The 16,706-nt window shown below is 32.6% G+C and overlaps 1 protein-coding gene and 5 non-coding genes across 6 annotated transcripts; 5 read left to right on the forward strand and 1 right to left on the reverse strand.

The window, feature by feature from the left end:
• Window positions 1-2,493: 2,493 nt before the first annotated feature.
• LOC132055687 (expansin-A1-like) lies at window positions 2,494-4,891 on the reverse strand. The gene is made up of 3 exons (XM_059447637.1): window positions 4,640-4,891; window positions 4,233-4,545; window positions 2,494-3,105 (listed from the first exon to the last, which is right to left on the reverse strand). The coding sequence occupies exons 1-3, from the start codon at window positions 4,764-4,766 to the stop codon at window positions 2,799-2,801; spliced, it is 747 nt and encodes a 248-aa protein (XP_059303620.1). The 5' UTR covers window positions 4,767-4,891; the 3' UTR covers window positions 2,494-2,798.
• Window positions 4,892-11,391: 6,500 nt separating this feature from the next.
• Window positions 11,392-11,452, forward strand: LOC132058673 (small nucleolar RNA Z267). The gene has a single exon (XR_009415392.1). It is a non-coding gene; the product is annotated as a small nucleolar RNA Z267 (small nucleolar RNA).
• A 107-nt stretch (window positions 11,453-11,559) lies between these two features.
• Window positions 11,560-11,650, forward strand: LOC132058674 (small nucleolar RNA R44/J54/Z268 family). The gene has a single exon (XR_009415393.1). It is a non-coding gene; the product is annotated as a small nucleolar RNA R44/J54/Z268 family (small nucleolar RNA).
• A 190-nt stretch (window positions 11,651-11,840) lies between these two features.
• LOC132058675 (small nucleolar RNA R44/J54/Z268 family) lies at window positions 11,841-11,923 on the forward strand. The gene has a single exon (XR_009415394.1). It is a non-coding gene; the product is annotated as a small nucleolar RNA R44/J54/Z268 family (small nucleolar RNA).
• A 433-nt stretch (window positions 11,924-12,356) lies between these two features.
• On the forward strand, window positions 12,357-12,434 carry LOC132058693 (small nucleolar RNA snoR122). Its single transcript, XR_009415409.1, has one exon. It is a non-coding gene; the product is annotated as a small nucleolar RNA snoR122 (small nucleolar RNA).
• Window positions 12,435-13,086: 652 nt separating this feature from the next.
• LOC132058680 (small nucleolar RNA snoR109) lies at window positions 13,087-13,177 on the forward strand. Its single transcript, XR_009415397.1, has one exon. It is a non-coding gene; the product is annotated as a small nucleolar RNA snoR109 (small nucleolar RNA).
• The last annotated feature ends 3,529 nt before the right edge of the window (window positions 13,178-16,706 follow it).

The following is a 16,706-nucleotide window of genomic DNA, read 5'->3' on the forward strand; positions in this document are numbered from 1 at the left end:
CACTTATAAAAGTTTCAAAATCCAGCAAACAATATCAGAGTTTCCCATATTTTAGGTAAGGATATTGTTGTCCAAAGATTTTGTTCGCACTAAAAGTGGCTAATGTTGAATGTTAAATAATTTTGATATACTGGTTTAACTTGGGGGAACTTTCATAAATACAAGATATATAAGAGTTAATTATTTAATATACAACTAATTTAGATATTACAAATTGTGCAACTTAAAGCTAAAAACAAGGAGATTACTTTTTGTTATGAATAAAAAACTAAAAATAAGGAGATACCTTATATTAGTGATAACATAATTAAATGCATATAAAAACACAATAATTGCTTACCTAAAAAGCTCCAGCACATTCTACTAACAAGCTAATTCATGAATTTTAACCCAAAAAAAAAAAAAAGTTAATTCATGAATAAAAGAGAGAGAGAGTATGTGTGTGTGGATATATATATATTATAATCTTTTGAACAAGTATATATATTATTCTATCTATATATTGTATATTGTATACTATATATGTTATTGTAGAGTTGAATTTGTTGGCACGTTTAGTAATCTATTCATATATTAGGTATATTGTAATATTATATACTACATACACAAAAGGTATCATTATATTATATATTATGTATAATACAAACTTTAATATACTAATTTCTACTATTATATCCACAAATATTTTATTATCATCTTTTATTCATATATTAGGTATATTGTAATATTATATACTACATACACAAAAGGTATCATTATATTATATGTTATGTATAATACAAACTTTAATATACTGATTTCTACTATTATATCCACAAATATTTTATTATCATCTTTTCAGTTAGATTTGCCAATTTGGATATACCATATACTTTTTTAGGTATATTTTCATGTACTTCTCTTATACCACATACCATATCTTTTTATGTATTTTTCTTAATATTAATATATTCAAATAATTTTTTTTACTCACAAAAAATAATTGCATCAGTTATCAAGTGAAAATAAAAAAAATTTAAAAAAAGAATAAAGAGGAGGAAACGAAAGAAAAATTTATTTTTGAAACGTTATATGGAATATGGGATTTGAAGTTGATTTTGTTTTGTTTATTTGAAATATTACATTCTCTCTCATGCCCTTTTCCTAGATTTTTTTTTTTTTTTTTGGTTGTGTGTGTGTGTGTGTGTGTGGGGGGGGGGGGGGGGGGGAAGAAAGTAAAAATTAGATATGTATTAATGATAGTAACTTCTAAAATTAAGTATTATTGATATTTTAGGAATGTAAAAAGCTGTATTTTTGTAATTAAAAAGTTAATATTTTGAATAAGTCGTATTTATATAATTTTGAAAGTAGTAGTAATCTTTTTAATTACCATTTCAAAAAATGTATTTGTGTGACTTTCCCTAAAACTTGATTATCCGTCCAAAAGTGGTTATTTTCCAATTTCAGGAATTCGGTCACTTCACTTCAGGCCTAGTCCAATTATTAGCTGGCAATTTGTAGGATTGTCCTTCGCTGGGGGTGGTCTTTAATTTTTGTCCCTCAAATTGGTGCTCTGTAATTTTGTCCTCTGTCTTTGCAAATTCTGCCCAGAAGGCTGAATTCTGCCCATGCAAATTTTGCCTTAAGGCTCAAATTTTGCCTTAAGGCAGAATTTTGCAAATCTGTCCATGCAAATTCTGCCTTATGATTTGCAAAATTCTGCCTTAAATGCAGGAGGCAAAAGTTAAAGACCACCAATTTGAGGGGCAAAACTTAAACCAATTTGAAGGACAAAAATTAAAGACCACCCAAATGAAGGACAATCCGCGCAAAAAAAAAAAAAAAAAAGATTATTAGCTCCTTAATTACCCGTTAATGGGCTAAATAGTGTTCTACTTCGTGTTGGACCTTGCAGCTTTCTGATGATAGCCCATTCAAATACATTTTGTCTTTTGTCCCATGTTTAAAGTGAGAGTAACATGTAAAGCTTTATATGAACGGAAAGGACGGTGAACAAAATTGAAATAAAAAAAGCTAAGGTGGTGAGAAAATATTGGAAGGTTATTTTTCCTAGGTTAAATTCGAGAGGATTACTTCTTTTCACCACTGGCCATAGTGAATTTTATTGATTTTTTCCCCTATGTTGTTGAGAAAAACAGACAACATCAAGATTTTATAATCTGAAATCACACTCACATCAAGGACAAGAAAAGGACACACTTCTGGGTTCACCCACGCTCTTCATGGCTTTTGCGGGTCCCCGCTAAGGAATAAGAAAATATAAGCAGAATTTAAATTAACTTTTGAAATTATAAATTCAGAAGATAGTATTTATTAATTTTAATGGCCTTCCAAATTTATATCAATCCTTCAAGTCGAAATAGTAGGTTCAATTGAACTGTAGTAGCTAATGAGCTACATCCGCCACAGAAAGTTAAAACCAACAGACTTAGCTGTTTTCCATGTCATAATTCTAACTTCCACCGTTCAATTGATACGCATACCAAAACAAAGAACAAAAACTAAAATGGTTTTATCACTAAAATAATAGTATTCCCCTACTATGAAGTTCTGTGGCGGGTGGTGACAATAAAATCCACCACCTCTGCCCCAATTTCTATCCTCCTCCTAAAATGACCAGAGGCAGAAACTTATGACTTCACATCTTAATTACTTTCAGAAAAGCAAACAAGAAAAAATGGTTCGGACTTCGGAGCCACTTTAAAATAAGCCCTTCCCAATACCACTAATTAGTAATCCTAATTTGTCACACTTGCAATAAATTTATTTTTTGTAGCAAGACCACCAATTATTAATTAGTTGAACTGGGCGCCGGTGTAAGTTTGACCAAAGGACCATCCAGCAGGTACAGCGTTGTTGCAGATTACAGTGCGGCCATCACCAGTAGTGATCTTAAAGGAGAGTATTTGACCATCAAGAAATGAATTGCTCTGCCAATTTTGACCCCAATTGCGTGACATAGTTATCCAGCCTGTTCTAGAGCCTTTAACAGAAACTGCATTAACATCTCCTGAACCTCCCACGTTGGTCACTAGCACCAAATTAAAGTATGAGTGGCCATTCATTGTGAATCTGATGCCTCCCCTTTTCTGGCATGGTACCCTGCATTAATAACGTCATAATATTCACTCATTAATATGCCAACATCGACATGTTGATACTTGTGATGCTACATCTTGTAATTGGGTTAGCATTTTTGTTCAGAAAATTTGACCCTTTCTGCTTTTTTTTTTTGGGGAATTAAGCAAATGTCACCAACCACAGATATAAATATAAGTAGGGGTCCAATCTCTGTCACGAGAGGCAATCAGCAGGGTGCTCGTGCAGAGCCAAAACCAACTACTAGCAATTCACGAGACGTGTGAATTTTCAATAGATATTTTCGTCTAAACATTGTCAGATTTTCGATGAAAAGTCTATCGAAATTTTTTCCCGACAAGTCAATATTCTGTTGAAATTTTGCATTATTTTAAGGAGTGTGAGAACTCAATGTATTAAGGACTAGGACCTACTTTTCAATTTTAAAGTTAAAATGTAATGTTTACACTTATCTTTTATCCTTGAAAATTGACTGGGTATAGCATAAAAGAGTTTGACGACCAAATTGTGTACTACATTGGATTGGAAGAGACGTAGGATTTGAAGTTTATGGATTATTAATGTGACCTCAAACTAATAATATACAATAACAATTTCGTTCACAAGCAAATACACAAGATTTAAGGAAAAACTATTGAGTTCATGTGAACCCTTAACTTTTAAGCAAGGTCTATCCCGGCATAAGATGGGTTATCTTGTTTTTTGTTTTGCGGATTTTAGTATATACTCCTTTAGTCTCATAATGTTTGTCTACTTTCCTCTTTATACGCCCTTAAGAAATCATAAATAAAAAGTATATTTTTACTACTTTACCCTTATCTCTCTCCAATAAATGCACTATAACCCCTTGATTATTTTAAAAAACACTTAATATTAAGTGTAGAACGGAAAAGATTTAATTAATTCTATCTTGATTTATAAATTGAAAAGTAATTTGAGATATATATTTTTAATAATGTGAACAAGTAATAGTGTATCGAACTCTACCTACACCACTAGAACTATTCAAAAATCAATCACATTTCTCAATCCAATTTTTCACAAGTTGAAATATTTCAACCAATACGAGAATAAAAGTGAAAAAACAAGAAGGTAAAGGAGGTATATTTAGATTCAACAGAGGCTCTTACCTTTTGTAAGCAACAGGTACAATCCCAGCTCTGTACTGAGCCATTTGTTGAAAAACAGGCTGAGCAAGGTCAAAATGGTGCAGGGGAGGATTGCACCAACCTCCAGCATTGTTCGGTAGCGCGTAATTTGGTGGGCAAAAATTGGTTGCAGTGACCACTATGGAACCTGGAAGGCATGACCTTGAATCACCTACGCACTTAATCTCAAAGCAAGCTCCACAACTCAATCCATTGTTGAACATTGCTGTACTCAATGCTGCTGTGTTTGTACCATATCCTTGGCTGTACAAATTCCCATAACCGCATGCTCCACCTAGATTACAAGAACATAAATTTATTAATGCCAAAACATAACATTGTTTAGTACAAAATGGAAAAGGCAAAGGCATATGAAGAGAGTAATATACCCATTGTTCCGGAAGCATCACCACCTCCATAGAAAGTTGCATGAGCTTCAATCCATCCTTCTTCATTGGCTTGGACGCAATTAAATATACAAAAGAGACCAACAATAGAAAACCACATGATTGACATTTTTCCTGTAACGTGAGAAATCTTAGGATCTTTTTTGGAATTTTGGAAAAAAATTTGAGGGTTTTCTTGAGATGTTTTCCTTGTTGAAGGAGGAGTGAGTTTAATTTACAATGAGAAAAGGCAGGGTCTGAGGTGGGGAATAAATAGATGTTACGACGGGGAAAAAGTTAAAGAGGGCAAATATTATTTTTTATTCTTTTGGGTTGCTTTAGCAAAAACCGGTATTTTTCGGTGTGTAAGACTCTAGACCGCTAGCTGCAAGAAAATTTGACTTCTATTCTATTTCTGTTTCTTTTTATTCTTCAATTAAAAGAAAATGGTGGTAGTAGTGTATTGTTTCTAAAAATTGATCATAAAGAGGAAACAAGTTGAGAGGGGACCAATCGAGCAGTAGTTTTCCCGTTTTCCGTCCTGCCCTATCTAGCTTTAGGGAACGCAACTTGTGAGAGGTGTTAAATTACTTTCTTCTTTCAATTAACAACTTTTGCAACTTAAGTTTGATAACAAACAATTTGTCCTTTAAAACAATGTCTAAACATAACTTGTGCGTGTTTTAATTTGGAAATTTAATACTATGGAAATAAAGATCGACCGAAATGGAGAGTTTAAGAAAAAATCACTTAATTTTGTCTGACTATTACGTATATAAATTTACTACTATAACATTTCTTTAGCCAAAAAATCTCTCAAGACGTTGCTCAAGCTAAGTATCGTGTTAAATATTTGTCATAGAATATGTTTTTTTTAAACTTTTGACGTGCTCAGAGTGATTTAGGGTTAGCGGAGTTAATTCCTAATGAGTGCAACTTGGACAAGAATCGGGTTTATGGAAGAAAAAGGCTGCTTGATCAATTGGTTGCTAGTTGCTATTCCTGCCTCGGAACAATCAAACAACATGGACCTAGCTATGGAATAAGAAGAATTCCAAAAAAGCAGAAAAAATAGATTATGGTATGGTGGTGCATGGGATTTTGAGATATGAACAATGAATACCAAATCTGAGTGAAAAAGAAAGAGCGCTGCAGCGGGTGTGTGGTCACACATCTACCAGAAAATGCAATTAAATCGCCGCCCTTTCAGACGCCATACCCTTGAGGCTTCAACTTGAATTTTACTATCCTTTTAATCTAGGGTGTGCTTTCCTTTATTGCCATTCTTATTTCCTTTCCTAATTGACTAGTACTTTTAAGCAACTAGTTTTCTTGTTGCTCAAGTGTATATTTTATGATGATGATATTTTTCCAATTTGAACCATTTCACGATTTATGTGTATCGTACTAATCTCACTACAGGAAAAAATATATATGGCAACAAAATTATTTTTGTTGCCATAGATTGATTATTGTTGCAAAAAGTACTTTTAGCAACAAAATTATTTTTTTGTTTCATAGACTTTTCCCAACTGCTGTTATTGCAACAATGTGCAACAATTTTTTTTTGGTTGTCAAAAGTACTTTTTGCAACAATAATCAATACTATGGCAACAAAATTAAATTCTTTAGCAGCAAAAAAGTTCTTTGCCAACAATAAAACTAAGTTGTTGCCAAATATTAAATTTTTTGTTGCCATTTCTATACTTTCTTGTAGTGTCTTCTCTATATCGTTCCAATTTTATCGAATAGTCCTGAGAGCGAATCTATCAAATTTGATCAACCATTAACGAGTAATTCTAATGTAGACGGATTTGGTCAGGGAGATGCAGAAATAGCACTTCATCAAGATCCAGCTAACACATGATAATGATACAAATTCTATCGCCACACATTATGAAAAGAAAAAAGTTTTTTTTTATCTCTTTTAATAGTAAAAGGAAAAACGAAATGCATATACACAATAACAAGCATAAAAAGAGAGCATTAGAGTCAAAATCAGAGTCAAAGGTTTTAGTTGTGTGTGGGGCGAGGGAGGGGGGTGGGTGCGTTAAATACTCCTCATACTTAATTACAGATCTCGAATTTAAGCTTTAGGATTGGAGGTACCTTTAGTAGGAAAAGTTTTACTCCAAAAACGAGAGGGTCCCGAACGGATACGAGTAGAAAACTATTAGAAAAAAGAATAAAAGAGCCAACGTCATTATAAGTTCCCTCTAGAAATTTAAGATATTTCTCCTCATACGGTGATCTTGTATATCATCACTTTTGGAGGCATCGATGCAGAGATAATGTTTTCTTTCGGTAAAAGTGTCCAGCTTTAAGGATAATAACAACATGCTTCAACAATAGCTTACTCTCTTTTTACTTGTGGTTGACGTTTTCATATTTACTTTACACATACATCTTTATTCTGTGGGCGCTTATATACTTTTGACGGCAACATTATGTGTATATTTTCATTTCCTCTAAAACCAATTGAAAAAGTAAAAAAGATATATTAACCGAAATGAAAAATGAAGCAAAATGGAAGCAGGGGATTTCCAAACAATCGTGATAAAGAGAACTGAAGGAAAAATTGTATTGACGAAAATTGCAGCAACTTGTTTTCTGCATGGAATTACATATAGAGACGGGGCCTGCAAAAAGAGCAGGAAAATATCAAGTCCCTAGATGACAATAGAACAAACGCATGCAGTGACAAATCTCAAATATCTCTCTTGTTGATGAGTCTCTTTCGAATTTTCAATTTGACTCTGCACCCATTTTCATGCACAATCCTAGTAACTCCTAAAGATAGTATGCTTGTGGGGTCATATTGAAAATAGTAAACTTAAATGTTAAATGTCTAGGTTCATATGTTTGGTGTTACCATTATGAATATTAGGAAATCTAGATGCATGAATTTGATGATTTTAATATGACAAGTTTATAGTAGCTTTATGTCTAGAATCATCATTTAACACCTATAGAAAACCCCTTGTTATGTTATTATGGAAGACTAGAGTTTTAGTATATTATGAAGTGAGTTTAATGTGTATATTCCTCTTACATTCTCTTCGTGCCATATGATATCATCAAGGTGCGCCTTATATATTCCAACAGCTCACAGCTAATAATAATAATTCCAGGCCTGTAGCGTACTACTCCAATATTTAACCTGAAATTTGCAATATTCCAGTCAACATTGGTATTGCATGCGCATGCAGTTTTAAATCTGAACGCCACAATTTTTTTGTTTTTGAACTCGGATTTTAAAATCTCACTTTTTGGTCCCCCATTTTACCCCATCTGTAAGTGGATAGATTCACTAGTATTAGAATTGAGGAGAGTGGAAACAGTATCCAATTCACGAATGGCTCAATTGTCTACCATCTTACCAATCAATTTTCCCCTTGGCTAGCATCTTGTAAATTATATATTTTATTTTGACTAGCACTTTTCATGATAAGACTAGTGGTTCAAAGCAACCATTGCTTTTCCTTCCACTTGTTTTCTTCTTTTCTTTTCGTCTGGGCCTCTTGGGGCCAAAGTTGTGACCCATAGTGCGTAGTCCCAGTAGCCCATTGCCCCCGCTCAGTAATAATTATTGGGCCTAACAAACAAATGCATGATCTAGGCCATTTGTATGGGCCTTTTGTAGCGAGTTGGGTCAGAGCTAAGAGGCCTTCTTTTTGTGGGGAAAAAAAAAAAAGTTTGGGTCATTCTCACAAATGTCCTTGTTCGGGGATGGTCTTTAATTTTTGCCCCTCAAATTGCTAGTCTTTATTTTTTCCTCTTTGTCACTTTAAATGGCCGAAAATACCCCTGAGATTCAGGGTTCGAACCCCAGCAGAGTATAAAAGAAAAAATCGCAAGGCAGAATTTCGTAGCAAATTAGGCATATTCGGGCAAAAGTTAGGCCTTAAGGTCTTATAAGGCCTAACTTTCGCGAAATTTTGCCTTGCGATTTTTTTTTTTTTTTTACTGAGCCAAGGTTCGAACCCAGAACATTGGGGTATTTTCGGCCACTTTTTTAGGTGAAGGGAAAAAATTAAATACTAGCAATTTGAGGGTCAAAAATTAAAGACCATCGCATTTGAAGGTCAATTCGCACGCTTGCCCCTATTTTGGGGTGGCCTTTAATTTTTGTCCATCAAATTGGATAACTAAGTGCTGCTTTATGAGGCATAATTTGCCTTGAGGCATACCTAAATTCTCCCTTATGGCACAACTTTGGCGAAACCTTGCCTTGCAATTTTTTTTTTTTTTTTTTTACTGAGCTGGAGTTCGACCCAGAATATCGAAATATTTTCGGCCACTTGTTTAGGCGAAGGGCAAAAATTAAAGATCAACGCCTTTGGGGACAATCCGCGCAAAAATAATATTTTTTTAGGAATAATTACTTGGTTGATACCGCCCACACATCTAACTAACCAATTATTAATTCATTACCCATCTATCCCTATTTTTCCATTCGGCCACAACTGTGCATAGTCAATGCCCTCCGATGCCGGAAAAACCCTCACTAGGGTCGACATTCAACGGAATAGCACAAGCTCACCCCGAGCTTCGTCCTTTACCCCTCTCTCTGTTTTGGCTAACAAGCCATGAAAGTTTAGATTTTGCTGGAAAGATTCAACTTCGGCGGTTCGTATTTTAACTATTCTTCCAGATATGTCTGGTGATGACATTGAATTGGTTCTTTCTGAATCTTTGCGCTGGGGTTGATTTTGTTGCTACTTGCTGATAAGAATGCCCAATTTTGGGCAGAAAAACGATTGCCCGTAAGTTGCTTGTTTAAGTGTCTGAATGAATTCTTTATCTTCGTGAAGGATATTTTATTGTCATGTTCATTCACTGTCATATTTCATTGTCATATTCCAATAATTCATATTTGGCACTGCAGTATATGTAATATTTATATATAGCTATACATAACTAATACATTATCTATACATTGTAATTTGAGTTGGTTTCATGTGTTTATACAAAGCATATACATTATATATATACACAAAGTATATTAATGTGTATATATAGCTATACAGAACTGATACACTATATATACACAAATGATACAGTGGACTATATCGATTGCAAACTAGATTGGTGGACAAAGATATATGAGTTATTTCCCTAAGTTTTAATCCACAAAAATCCCATATTGTATTACAACATAAAATAATAATACATGAACTATTATAGTTATATAAAGTACCTATTGTTTATAACTAAAGCAAAAATGTCAACCAAATCCATGATGAACTCATATAAATTCTTGCACTTCAATTGTTTTCCTAACTAATACCCCCAAAGGCCCAGGCGAAACACCTCTTGTATAACCATAGTGAGACATCTTAGTTTTAAAAGAATAAACAACCTACTAATCAGATTAACGATCAATCAGACAATCAATTAAGAAGTGAATAATGAAATGCAATGTAGTGAAATATGCTCCGTACGCTTCTTATCTAGATGGAAGAAAATATCTAAGGTATTACTCCAATTTACAATTAGGTCAACATATATTCATGTTTCTTAACATGGAGAAAGCTCTACAAAGGTCAGACTAGATTCAAAATCCTAGATACAATTTATTTATTTAAGTTCTACTTGCTCTTAGGAATTATATTAGAGAATATAGGACAATAACATTTAAGGAAAGCAAAATAACCAATAATTCTTTACAAGATTTTTTTTTTTTTAAACACATAGTCAGTCCCTTAAATTTGTCAGAATATTCATTTAAACACTGAAACTAAGTCATGTCCTAATTGAAAATCTGAACTCCTAATATGGTGTTTCAATAACATTTCGGTTCAAAATTTGAATTTTTTTTAAGTGTGTTTTCATTCGTCAATTAGGTAGTTAAGTTAATAACATAAAATATATCATCTCCTTTAACTATACTCATCAACTTCAAGTAGAAAATGCCTTGAGTTTTACAGTTTATTGTGACGAATGCCTATAATTAAATGAGATAACATATTATATGTGATTAACTTAACTACCTTATTAACGAATGAAAGCACACTTAATTTTATTTTTTTTGCCAAATTTTGAACCAAAAATGTTTAATTGAAACATTTTATTAGAAGTCGAGGTGTTCAATTATAACACGACTTAGGGATTAAATGGAATATTTTGGCAAGTTTTAGGGGCTACCTATGTATTAAGTCAAAAAAAAAAAAAAAAAAAAAACAAAGACAACGAGAAACAAAGAGACAGAAAAACGAGAAAAAGAAGAACTAAATAGAAGAAAAACCAAACTTGTAGGGCTACAAGTGCAAATGCATTCTCTCTCTGTAAAACCCTAGTTTTCGAGCCGTCTAGAGCATGTCATCCATGTATATATAAATACAACTACATAGCTTCTTCCTCCCACATCTTAAACCCTAGCAGTATAACATTTCTCGATTTTTTGTTTTTGTTTGCCTTTTGTTGTATGAAATTTGTGGTGTATTAAGAGTCTAGAATTACTTTAAAAGATCCATTTTACTGATGCTTTTTGACAAATCATATCCATTTGTTTAACTGTGTTTTTCTCTGGTTTAGGTTTTTTTGTTTCTTGGTTTTCAATACCCCACTTATTGGTATAGCAAAGCAAAGCGCAAGTGATGATAGTTAACACACCATACTCCCTTGTGGAGAAAGATGAAATTTTATTTACATTGGAAATCAGAATCTCTGATGCGTTTTCTTCTGTTTTCGTTTTTCCCTTTCAATTGCTTTATATTTCTCTTTTATTAGTTTGTTTATATTTGTGTGCCTCTGCCTATGATGGCATTAAATATACTTTGATTATTTAGCATGAAAATAACTTAAAGCTGAGGCTAGAGGCTCTATTCTCTTTTCTCCAAACTCTTTTTGTATTAAAATGGGATAGATCTTGTTTTTCTCTTTAGTAAATTAGATGATCATATCAATGTGTATTTTGTTAATTTGCAAGTGATGATAAAACAGACAGGGACATCAGAACTCCATTATAGGGGGAAAAGATGACTAGTCTAATGGGAATCTCTCTGATGCAATTTAGCTTATATTGTATGGCTTGAACATATCAAAGATTCATACTTTACAGTGAAACATTATTTGTTTTTATTCTGTTGATTTGTAGTGAGGCATGTGCATTCAAAATCAACTACATGTGCACTTTTTGCTAAAAACTCATCTTTTCCCATTATTGTTTCTGTTTTATTTCATTAAGTATTTCATTATGGCCTGTGCAAGTGATGATAAAACAGACAGGGACATCAGAACCTACAGGTTATGATGATTTGTCGATGGGAATCTCTCTGATGTACTAGTCCTTTTTAATTTCAAATTTGTTTCTTGGCAGCTTTACCTTTTATTAAGTAATAAAACCTGGAATTGATGTTTTTGTAAAACCAATTTGTATCATATTTGCCGATGATGTTACCAAAAAAGACTTGTGATTCTTCATGATCATGTCAACGAATCATCGCAGCTGAGGCTATATTGATGTTTTCTTTTTTGTTTTCACGTTGAGATTTTGAAGTGCTCTTTACTTAGTTTCATTTTGGCCTGCATTCTCCTGGACTTTTGCAAGTGATGTGTTCATATTTGCATATAGTATCAGAAAAAAGGGTGATAGAGCATTTTAAATCACCTCAGTAACTGAGGCTGATTAATTGTTTTGGGTTTTTTGTTGATTTTAAAAGAGTTTTCCCTTTTTCAAAAAAATAAAAATAAATTCCTGTTGGATTTTTTTCTTGTTTGCCAATGATGTATTCATATTTGCACGTATTATCAGAGACAAGTATGATGATCTGCAATTGTCACTACCTCTGAGGCAAGCAATCAATTCCATCTTACATTTGGTTCTTTGTTTCTCTTTAGAATGATTTATTTGGTGTTCTTTGTTTTATATATTCACTCATGTTGGTAATAAATCATTTATTTTGTTGTGTTCAATCTTTATCTGCTGTTTTATATCTTCACTCTATAGTGTTTAGCTTGTTCACCTGAAAAGAGAGAAATCTAACAAAATTTCCACATGTGAACCATATCTTCGAATAATAGGACTGATCACATGTTTCAAGTACTAAATTTCATTCAACAGGCTTCTTTTGCTCCCAAATATAGAAGTTTCTTGTAGTCTAGGACCCTGTATTTGCCACTTCTTAAATACTGCTGTTGAGGATTCAGAACATGCTATATTAGAAGAGCCCCGCACTTTTCTAACCCAAAAAAAACTTTGGAATCAAACTAACCCATTAAAAAAAAAAAAAAATCAAACTTCACGCACAGCATTCTCGCGTGACGCCTAGTTTGGTTCTTTTTTTTTTTAATGGATTAGTTTGGTTCTAAAGTTTTTTTTTTTTGGGTTAGAAAAGTGCGGGGCTCATATTAAAACTGTCTATTCTTCCAAAAATATGACTGGATCCAAAGCTACATTGTACCAAGAGATGGGTGAAATTCAGTACCCAACATCTTGATTGCCAATGTGGCTGTAGCTACATGAATTTAATTTGAGAAGTTTACTGGCCGGTTGTTGTTCTACAGTCGACATATCTGCTTACCGAACTTCTTACATTTCCTATACTAGTTTTAATTCATTTACTCGTAATGAAATGAATACAACATATGTGGATATGGAGCTTCATACGATTTAGTCTCTTCTTTTATTAGAAGATTCAAGTACATGGGAGCAACAATTGATGTTGCACTATGAGCTTTGATGAAAGTCACTATATTAATTTTTTGGTATAATAAAGTAAACATTCAAGGCATCCTCCATAAAATTATCCCGTGGTTAGTGTGTTCTTTTAACAGTAAGAATAAGAACAATACTCCTTAATGCAACCATAAAGTACTACAAGAAGTTTAAATTAACTAGCAAGAAATTACTGCCTGGCGGTAATATGAATTACACTATACATATTAATCTAGTGGTGCGAGAACCTTCAATTTGGAAGAAACAAAAGAACAAGGTGAAGAAATAGGTAATCAAAGGTATTACATACTCTGTCAAAAGGAAGATTTCGAAACTGAATAGGAGTACTAAATAGAATGACTCCAATATTGAGAAAACAGAGCAAGTGATAATGCGGAAGATATATAGCAATATCATAGAAAAGCATTTCACTAGAGTTGGAAGAACAGTATGAGAGAGATACTGTATCTTCAAAAACAGAGAAAAAGTTATGTATAAGTAAAAAATGATAAAATAGTGTTAAAACTGAACTATCTTGAAACTTTTGATTGCTTTCACACCAGATAAACTTTGTTATAATGCTGATTGGCTCTTTTATTTTCATCCAAACAATACGGGAAAAATAAACTACTCCCTCCGGATCAAAAAGAAAGATTCATTTAGCCATTTGCACATTCCTTAAGAAAATATTAACTTTTAGATAAAAATATGTAATTTGACGAAAATGTCTCTCATTAAATAAGTATTGTATTTTGATCACACAACACTTAATAAGAGCAAATCTGAAAAAATAATGTCAATTCTTTTTTAATTTAACAAGTGGCACTCTTTTTGACGCAAAAAAAGGGGTTAAATGGACACTCTTTTTTATTCGGAGGGAGTATCATGTTTTCACCAACGTGTGGTGACCCATTTAGGTCTATTTTGCACATATTTTTGCCATTCAGGAGGTTTACACGTGTAGGTCGTAGGCGATTAGCTCTTGGTGGAATATTTTAGAGCTACCGAGAATTCTTTGAGAAGGCTCTAGATTTAAATTTGCTAGGAAGACTCTCTTTGAAGGCATTGAAATTTTTTAGGCATGTAGAGAATTTTAAAAAGGCCTTATTTGAATATATTGAGAGAATTCTGTTGTAGAATAGTTATTTTCATTTGTAACTCATCAAACAAGCAATCAAGCTCTTTATAGCTCTTATGTCTATTCTAGTGTTTCATAAGCAATACTAAGTGTCATAGAGTGATTTGACATAACAAGATCATGAACATGCTGCATAAGATGGTGAGTGAGTTATCAATTGCCACATGATATGCTTTGTTCAAGAGTAAGTGCGCGACAAACATGTCAATATTACTTGTTTGAGATATTTCTTTAACATAAACTAACGGAAGATGTAACATTTTTCTTAATCTTAAAATAGACTTAAATAGTAATTGTGAGTGTAATGATACTTTTGTATTGGTATGGTTTAATTTCTATAAAAGACTTAAAACATTAATCTGAAACAATTGGAAAAAGCAAAAATTTCAATTAGAAATGTAAATGTAATGAAACTTTTGTATTCTTGATCGTCTTCTGGTCCTTGTCTGGTTCTTAAACGTATTGTGTTCTCGGACTACCCCATTCAATGGGACTCGATTTTGAACAATACAAAATATATCCCCTCTTATTTTACGTCACACTATTATTATTTAAACAGTCGAACAATTTTGTTTATGACAATAAGTTTGTCGATTTCTTTATAAATCTTTTAACTTGTTAACTTTGCAGACTTATAAGTAACATAATTCTAAAATACGTAAATTTTATGTATTGGAAAAACCTGAAAAATAAACTCAAATTCACACATTACACATAAATTATACCGTTTTAACACTTTGTATTTCAAATTCTTTTAATTGAATCACACATTTTTTTATGAGAAGCTTATATTTGAGTGAGTTTGTGAAAACTTTTAATATTTCAATAAATATTAATGTTTAAATTCATAAAGCTCATTGTCAAATGAGTTAAATATTAAAGTCTTAAAAAATTGATCCAATTAAAGTTTAAATCACGTAATCATATTTCTTTCGGTAAATATGTTCTTCAGGCACTTGAACCTGCTTGGATTACATATAGACAAATAGAAGCAGGCTGACGAGCATTGACATGAAATGCACGTCCCGGTGGAAAAATATCGGTACGTATATTTCCAGACAAACCAATTACACTTTATATAGCCATCCGTTTAAAAAAATAAGGGACATCTATACAGTGGCGAAGTCATGATTTTCAGTAAGGGTGTTCAAAATACGAAAAAGTAAACACACGAAGAAGCTTAAGGGGGTTCGACATTCACTATATATACATAAAAAATAATTTTAACCATGTATAAATATTGTAATTTTCTGCCGAAGGGGGTTCTGAACCCCCTAAGTAGAGCTTGGCTCCGCCCTGCATATATATAATACTCCCTATGCTCATGTTTACTTATCCATATTTGACTTACACACCCTTTAAGAAATAATAAATAAAATGATTATTTTTTACTATATTACCTCTAATTATTCTAAGTCATGAATTTGATGTAATTAAAGCATTTATAAAGATAAAATAGATATAAACGTATAAAAGTGAATATATATTTTTAATAGTGGACAAATAAAAATGGAGGGAGGGCGCCTGTGTATCTTAGCGGAACGGTTAAATGCGTAACTTCCCCGTAAATAAAGTGCATTAGATAATGAGGGAAGTATTGTTATTGAAACAAGTGGTGAAGAGTGAGTAATTGAATTGTCAGTAGCACATACACATCCCAATCTAAATTCGAAAATCTATGAGATTCCCACATTTCACATTAAATTGTTATCCTCGTCAGCTCCACGGCTACCCACCAAATTGGTACTCTTTTCTGTGGGTAATGTCGGCCCCATTTCTTTCCGTGAAACAACGGCACCATTAGACTTTCTTGACACCACGAAAACCTCCATTTTTATGTTTGATTCACCACTAGTAGTGTTTTTAAATGGTCCACGTTTCCCTTAATTTTTCTCTTGTAATTTATCAAAACTAAATGGGTCCTTTTTAAGCTGTCTATCTGATTTGAAATATTTTAGTACAAACCTCAACTTTGAACCTCTTTTTTGGTCAGAACAATTGAGAGCAATGATTTATCAAACGACAACCATTTGTTCTAGCTTTACGAGAGAACGATACACATTACTATATGTTTATAATTTAATTTTAAACACATGCATTATTTTGTAAATAGATATAGTCATTCTTGTAGCATGAAAAAAATTCTAGGCACGACTCCAACTGTCATATTGAGTTAGTAGGATGAATGGCTAAAAACTAAAAAAACCCTTTTCAAGTTTCATGTGGAGAGCAAAAAAAAAAAAAAAAAAAAACTATGTTTTGTTAGACTATTA

Source organism: Lycium ferocissimum, chromosome 5, assembly GCF_029784015.1.
Source record: "Lycium ferocissimum isolate CSIRO_LF1 chromosome 5, AGI_CSIRO_Lferr_CH_V1, whole genome shotgun sequence".
NCBI lineage: Eukaryota > Viridiplantae > Streptophyta > Magnoliopsida > Solanales > Solanaceae > Lycium > Lycium ferocissimum.

Bases quoted from the DNA above. Each gene is read 5' to 3' on its own strand.
- LOC132055687 (XM_059447637.1), bottom strand. From the start codon at position 4,766: ATGTCAATCATGTGGTTTTCTATTGTTGGTCTCTTTTGTATATTTAAT. The intron at 4,546-4,639 runs GTATATTACTCT...CTTGTAATCTAG, and splicing joins TGATGCTTCCGGAACAATGG to GTGGAGCATGCGGTTATGGG. The intron at 3,106-4,232 runs GTAAGAGCCTCT...TTATTAATGCAG, and splicing joins GTACCTGTTGCTTACAAAAG to GGTACCATGCCAGAAAAGGG.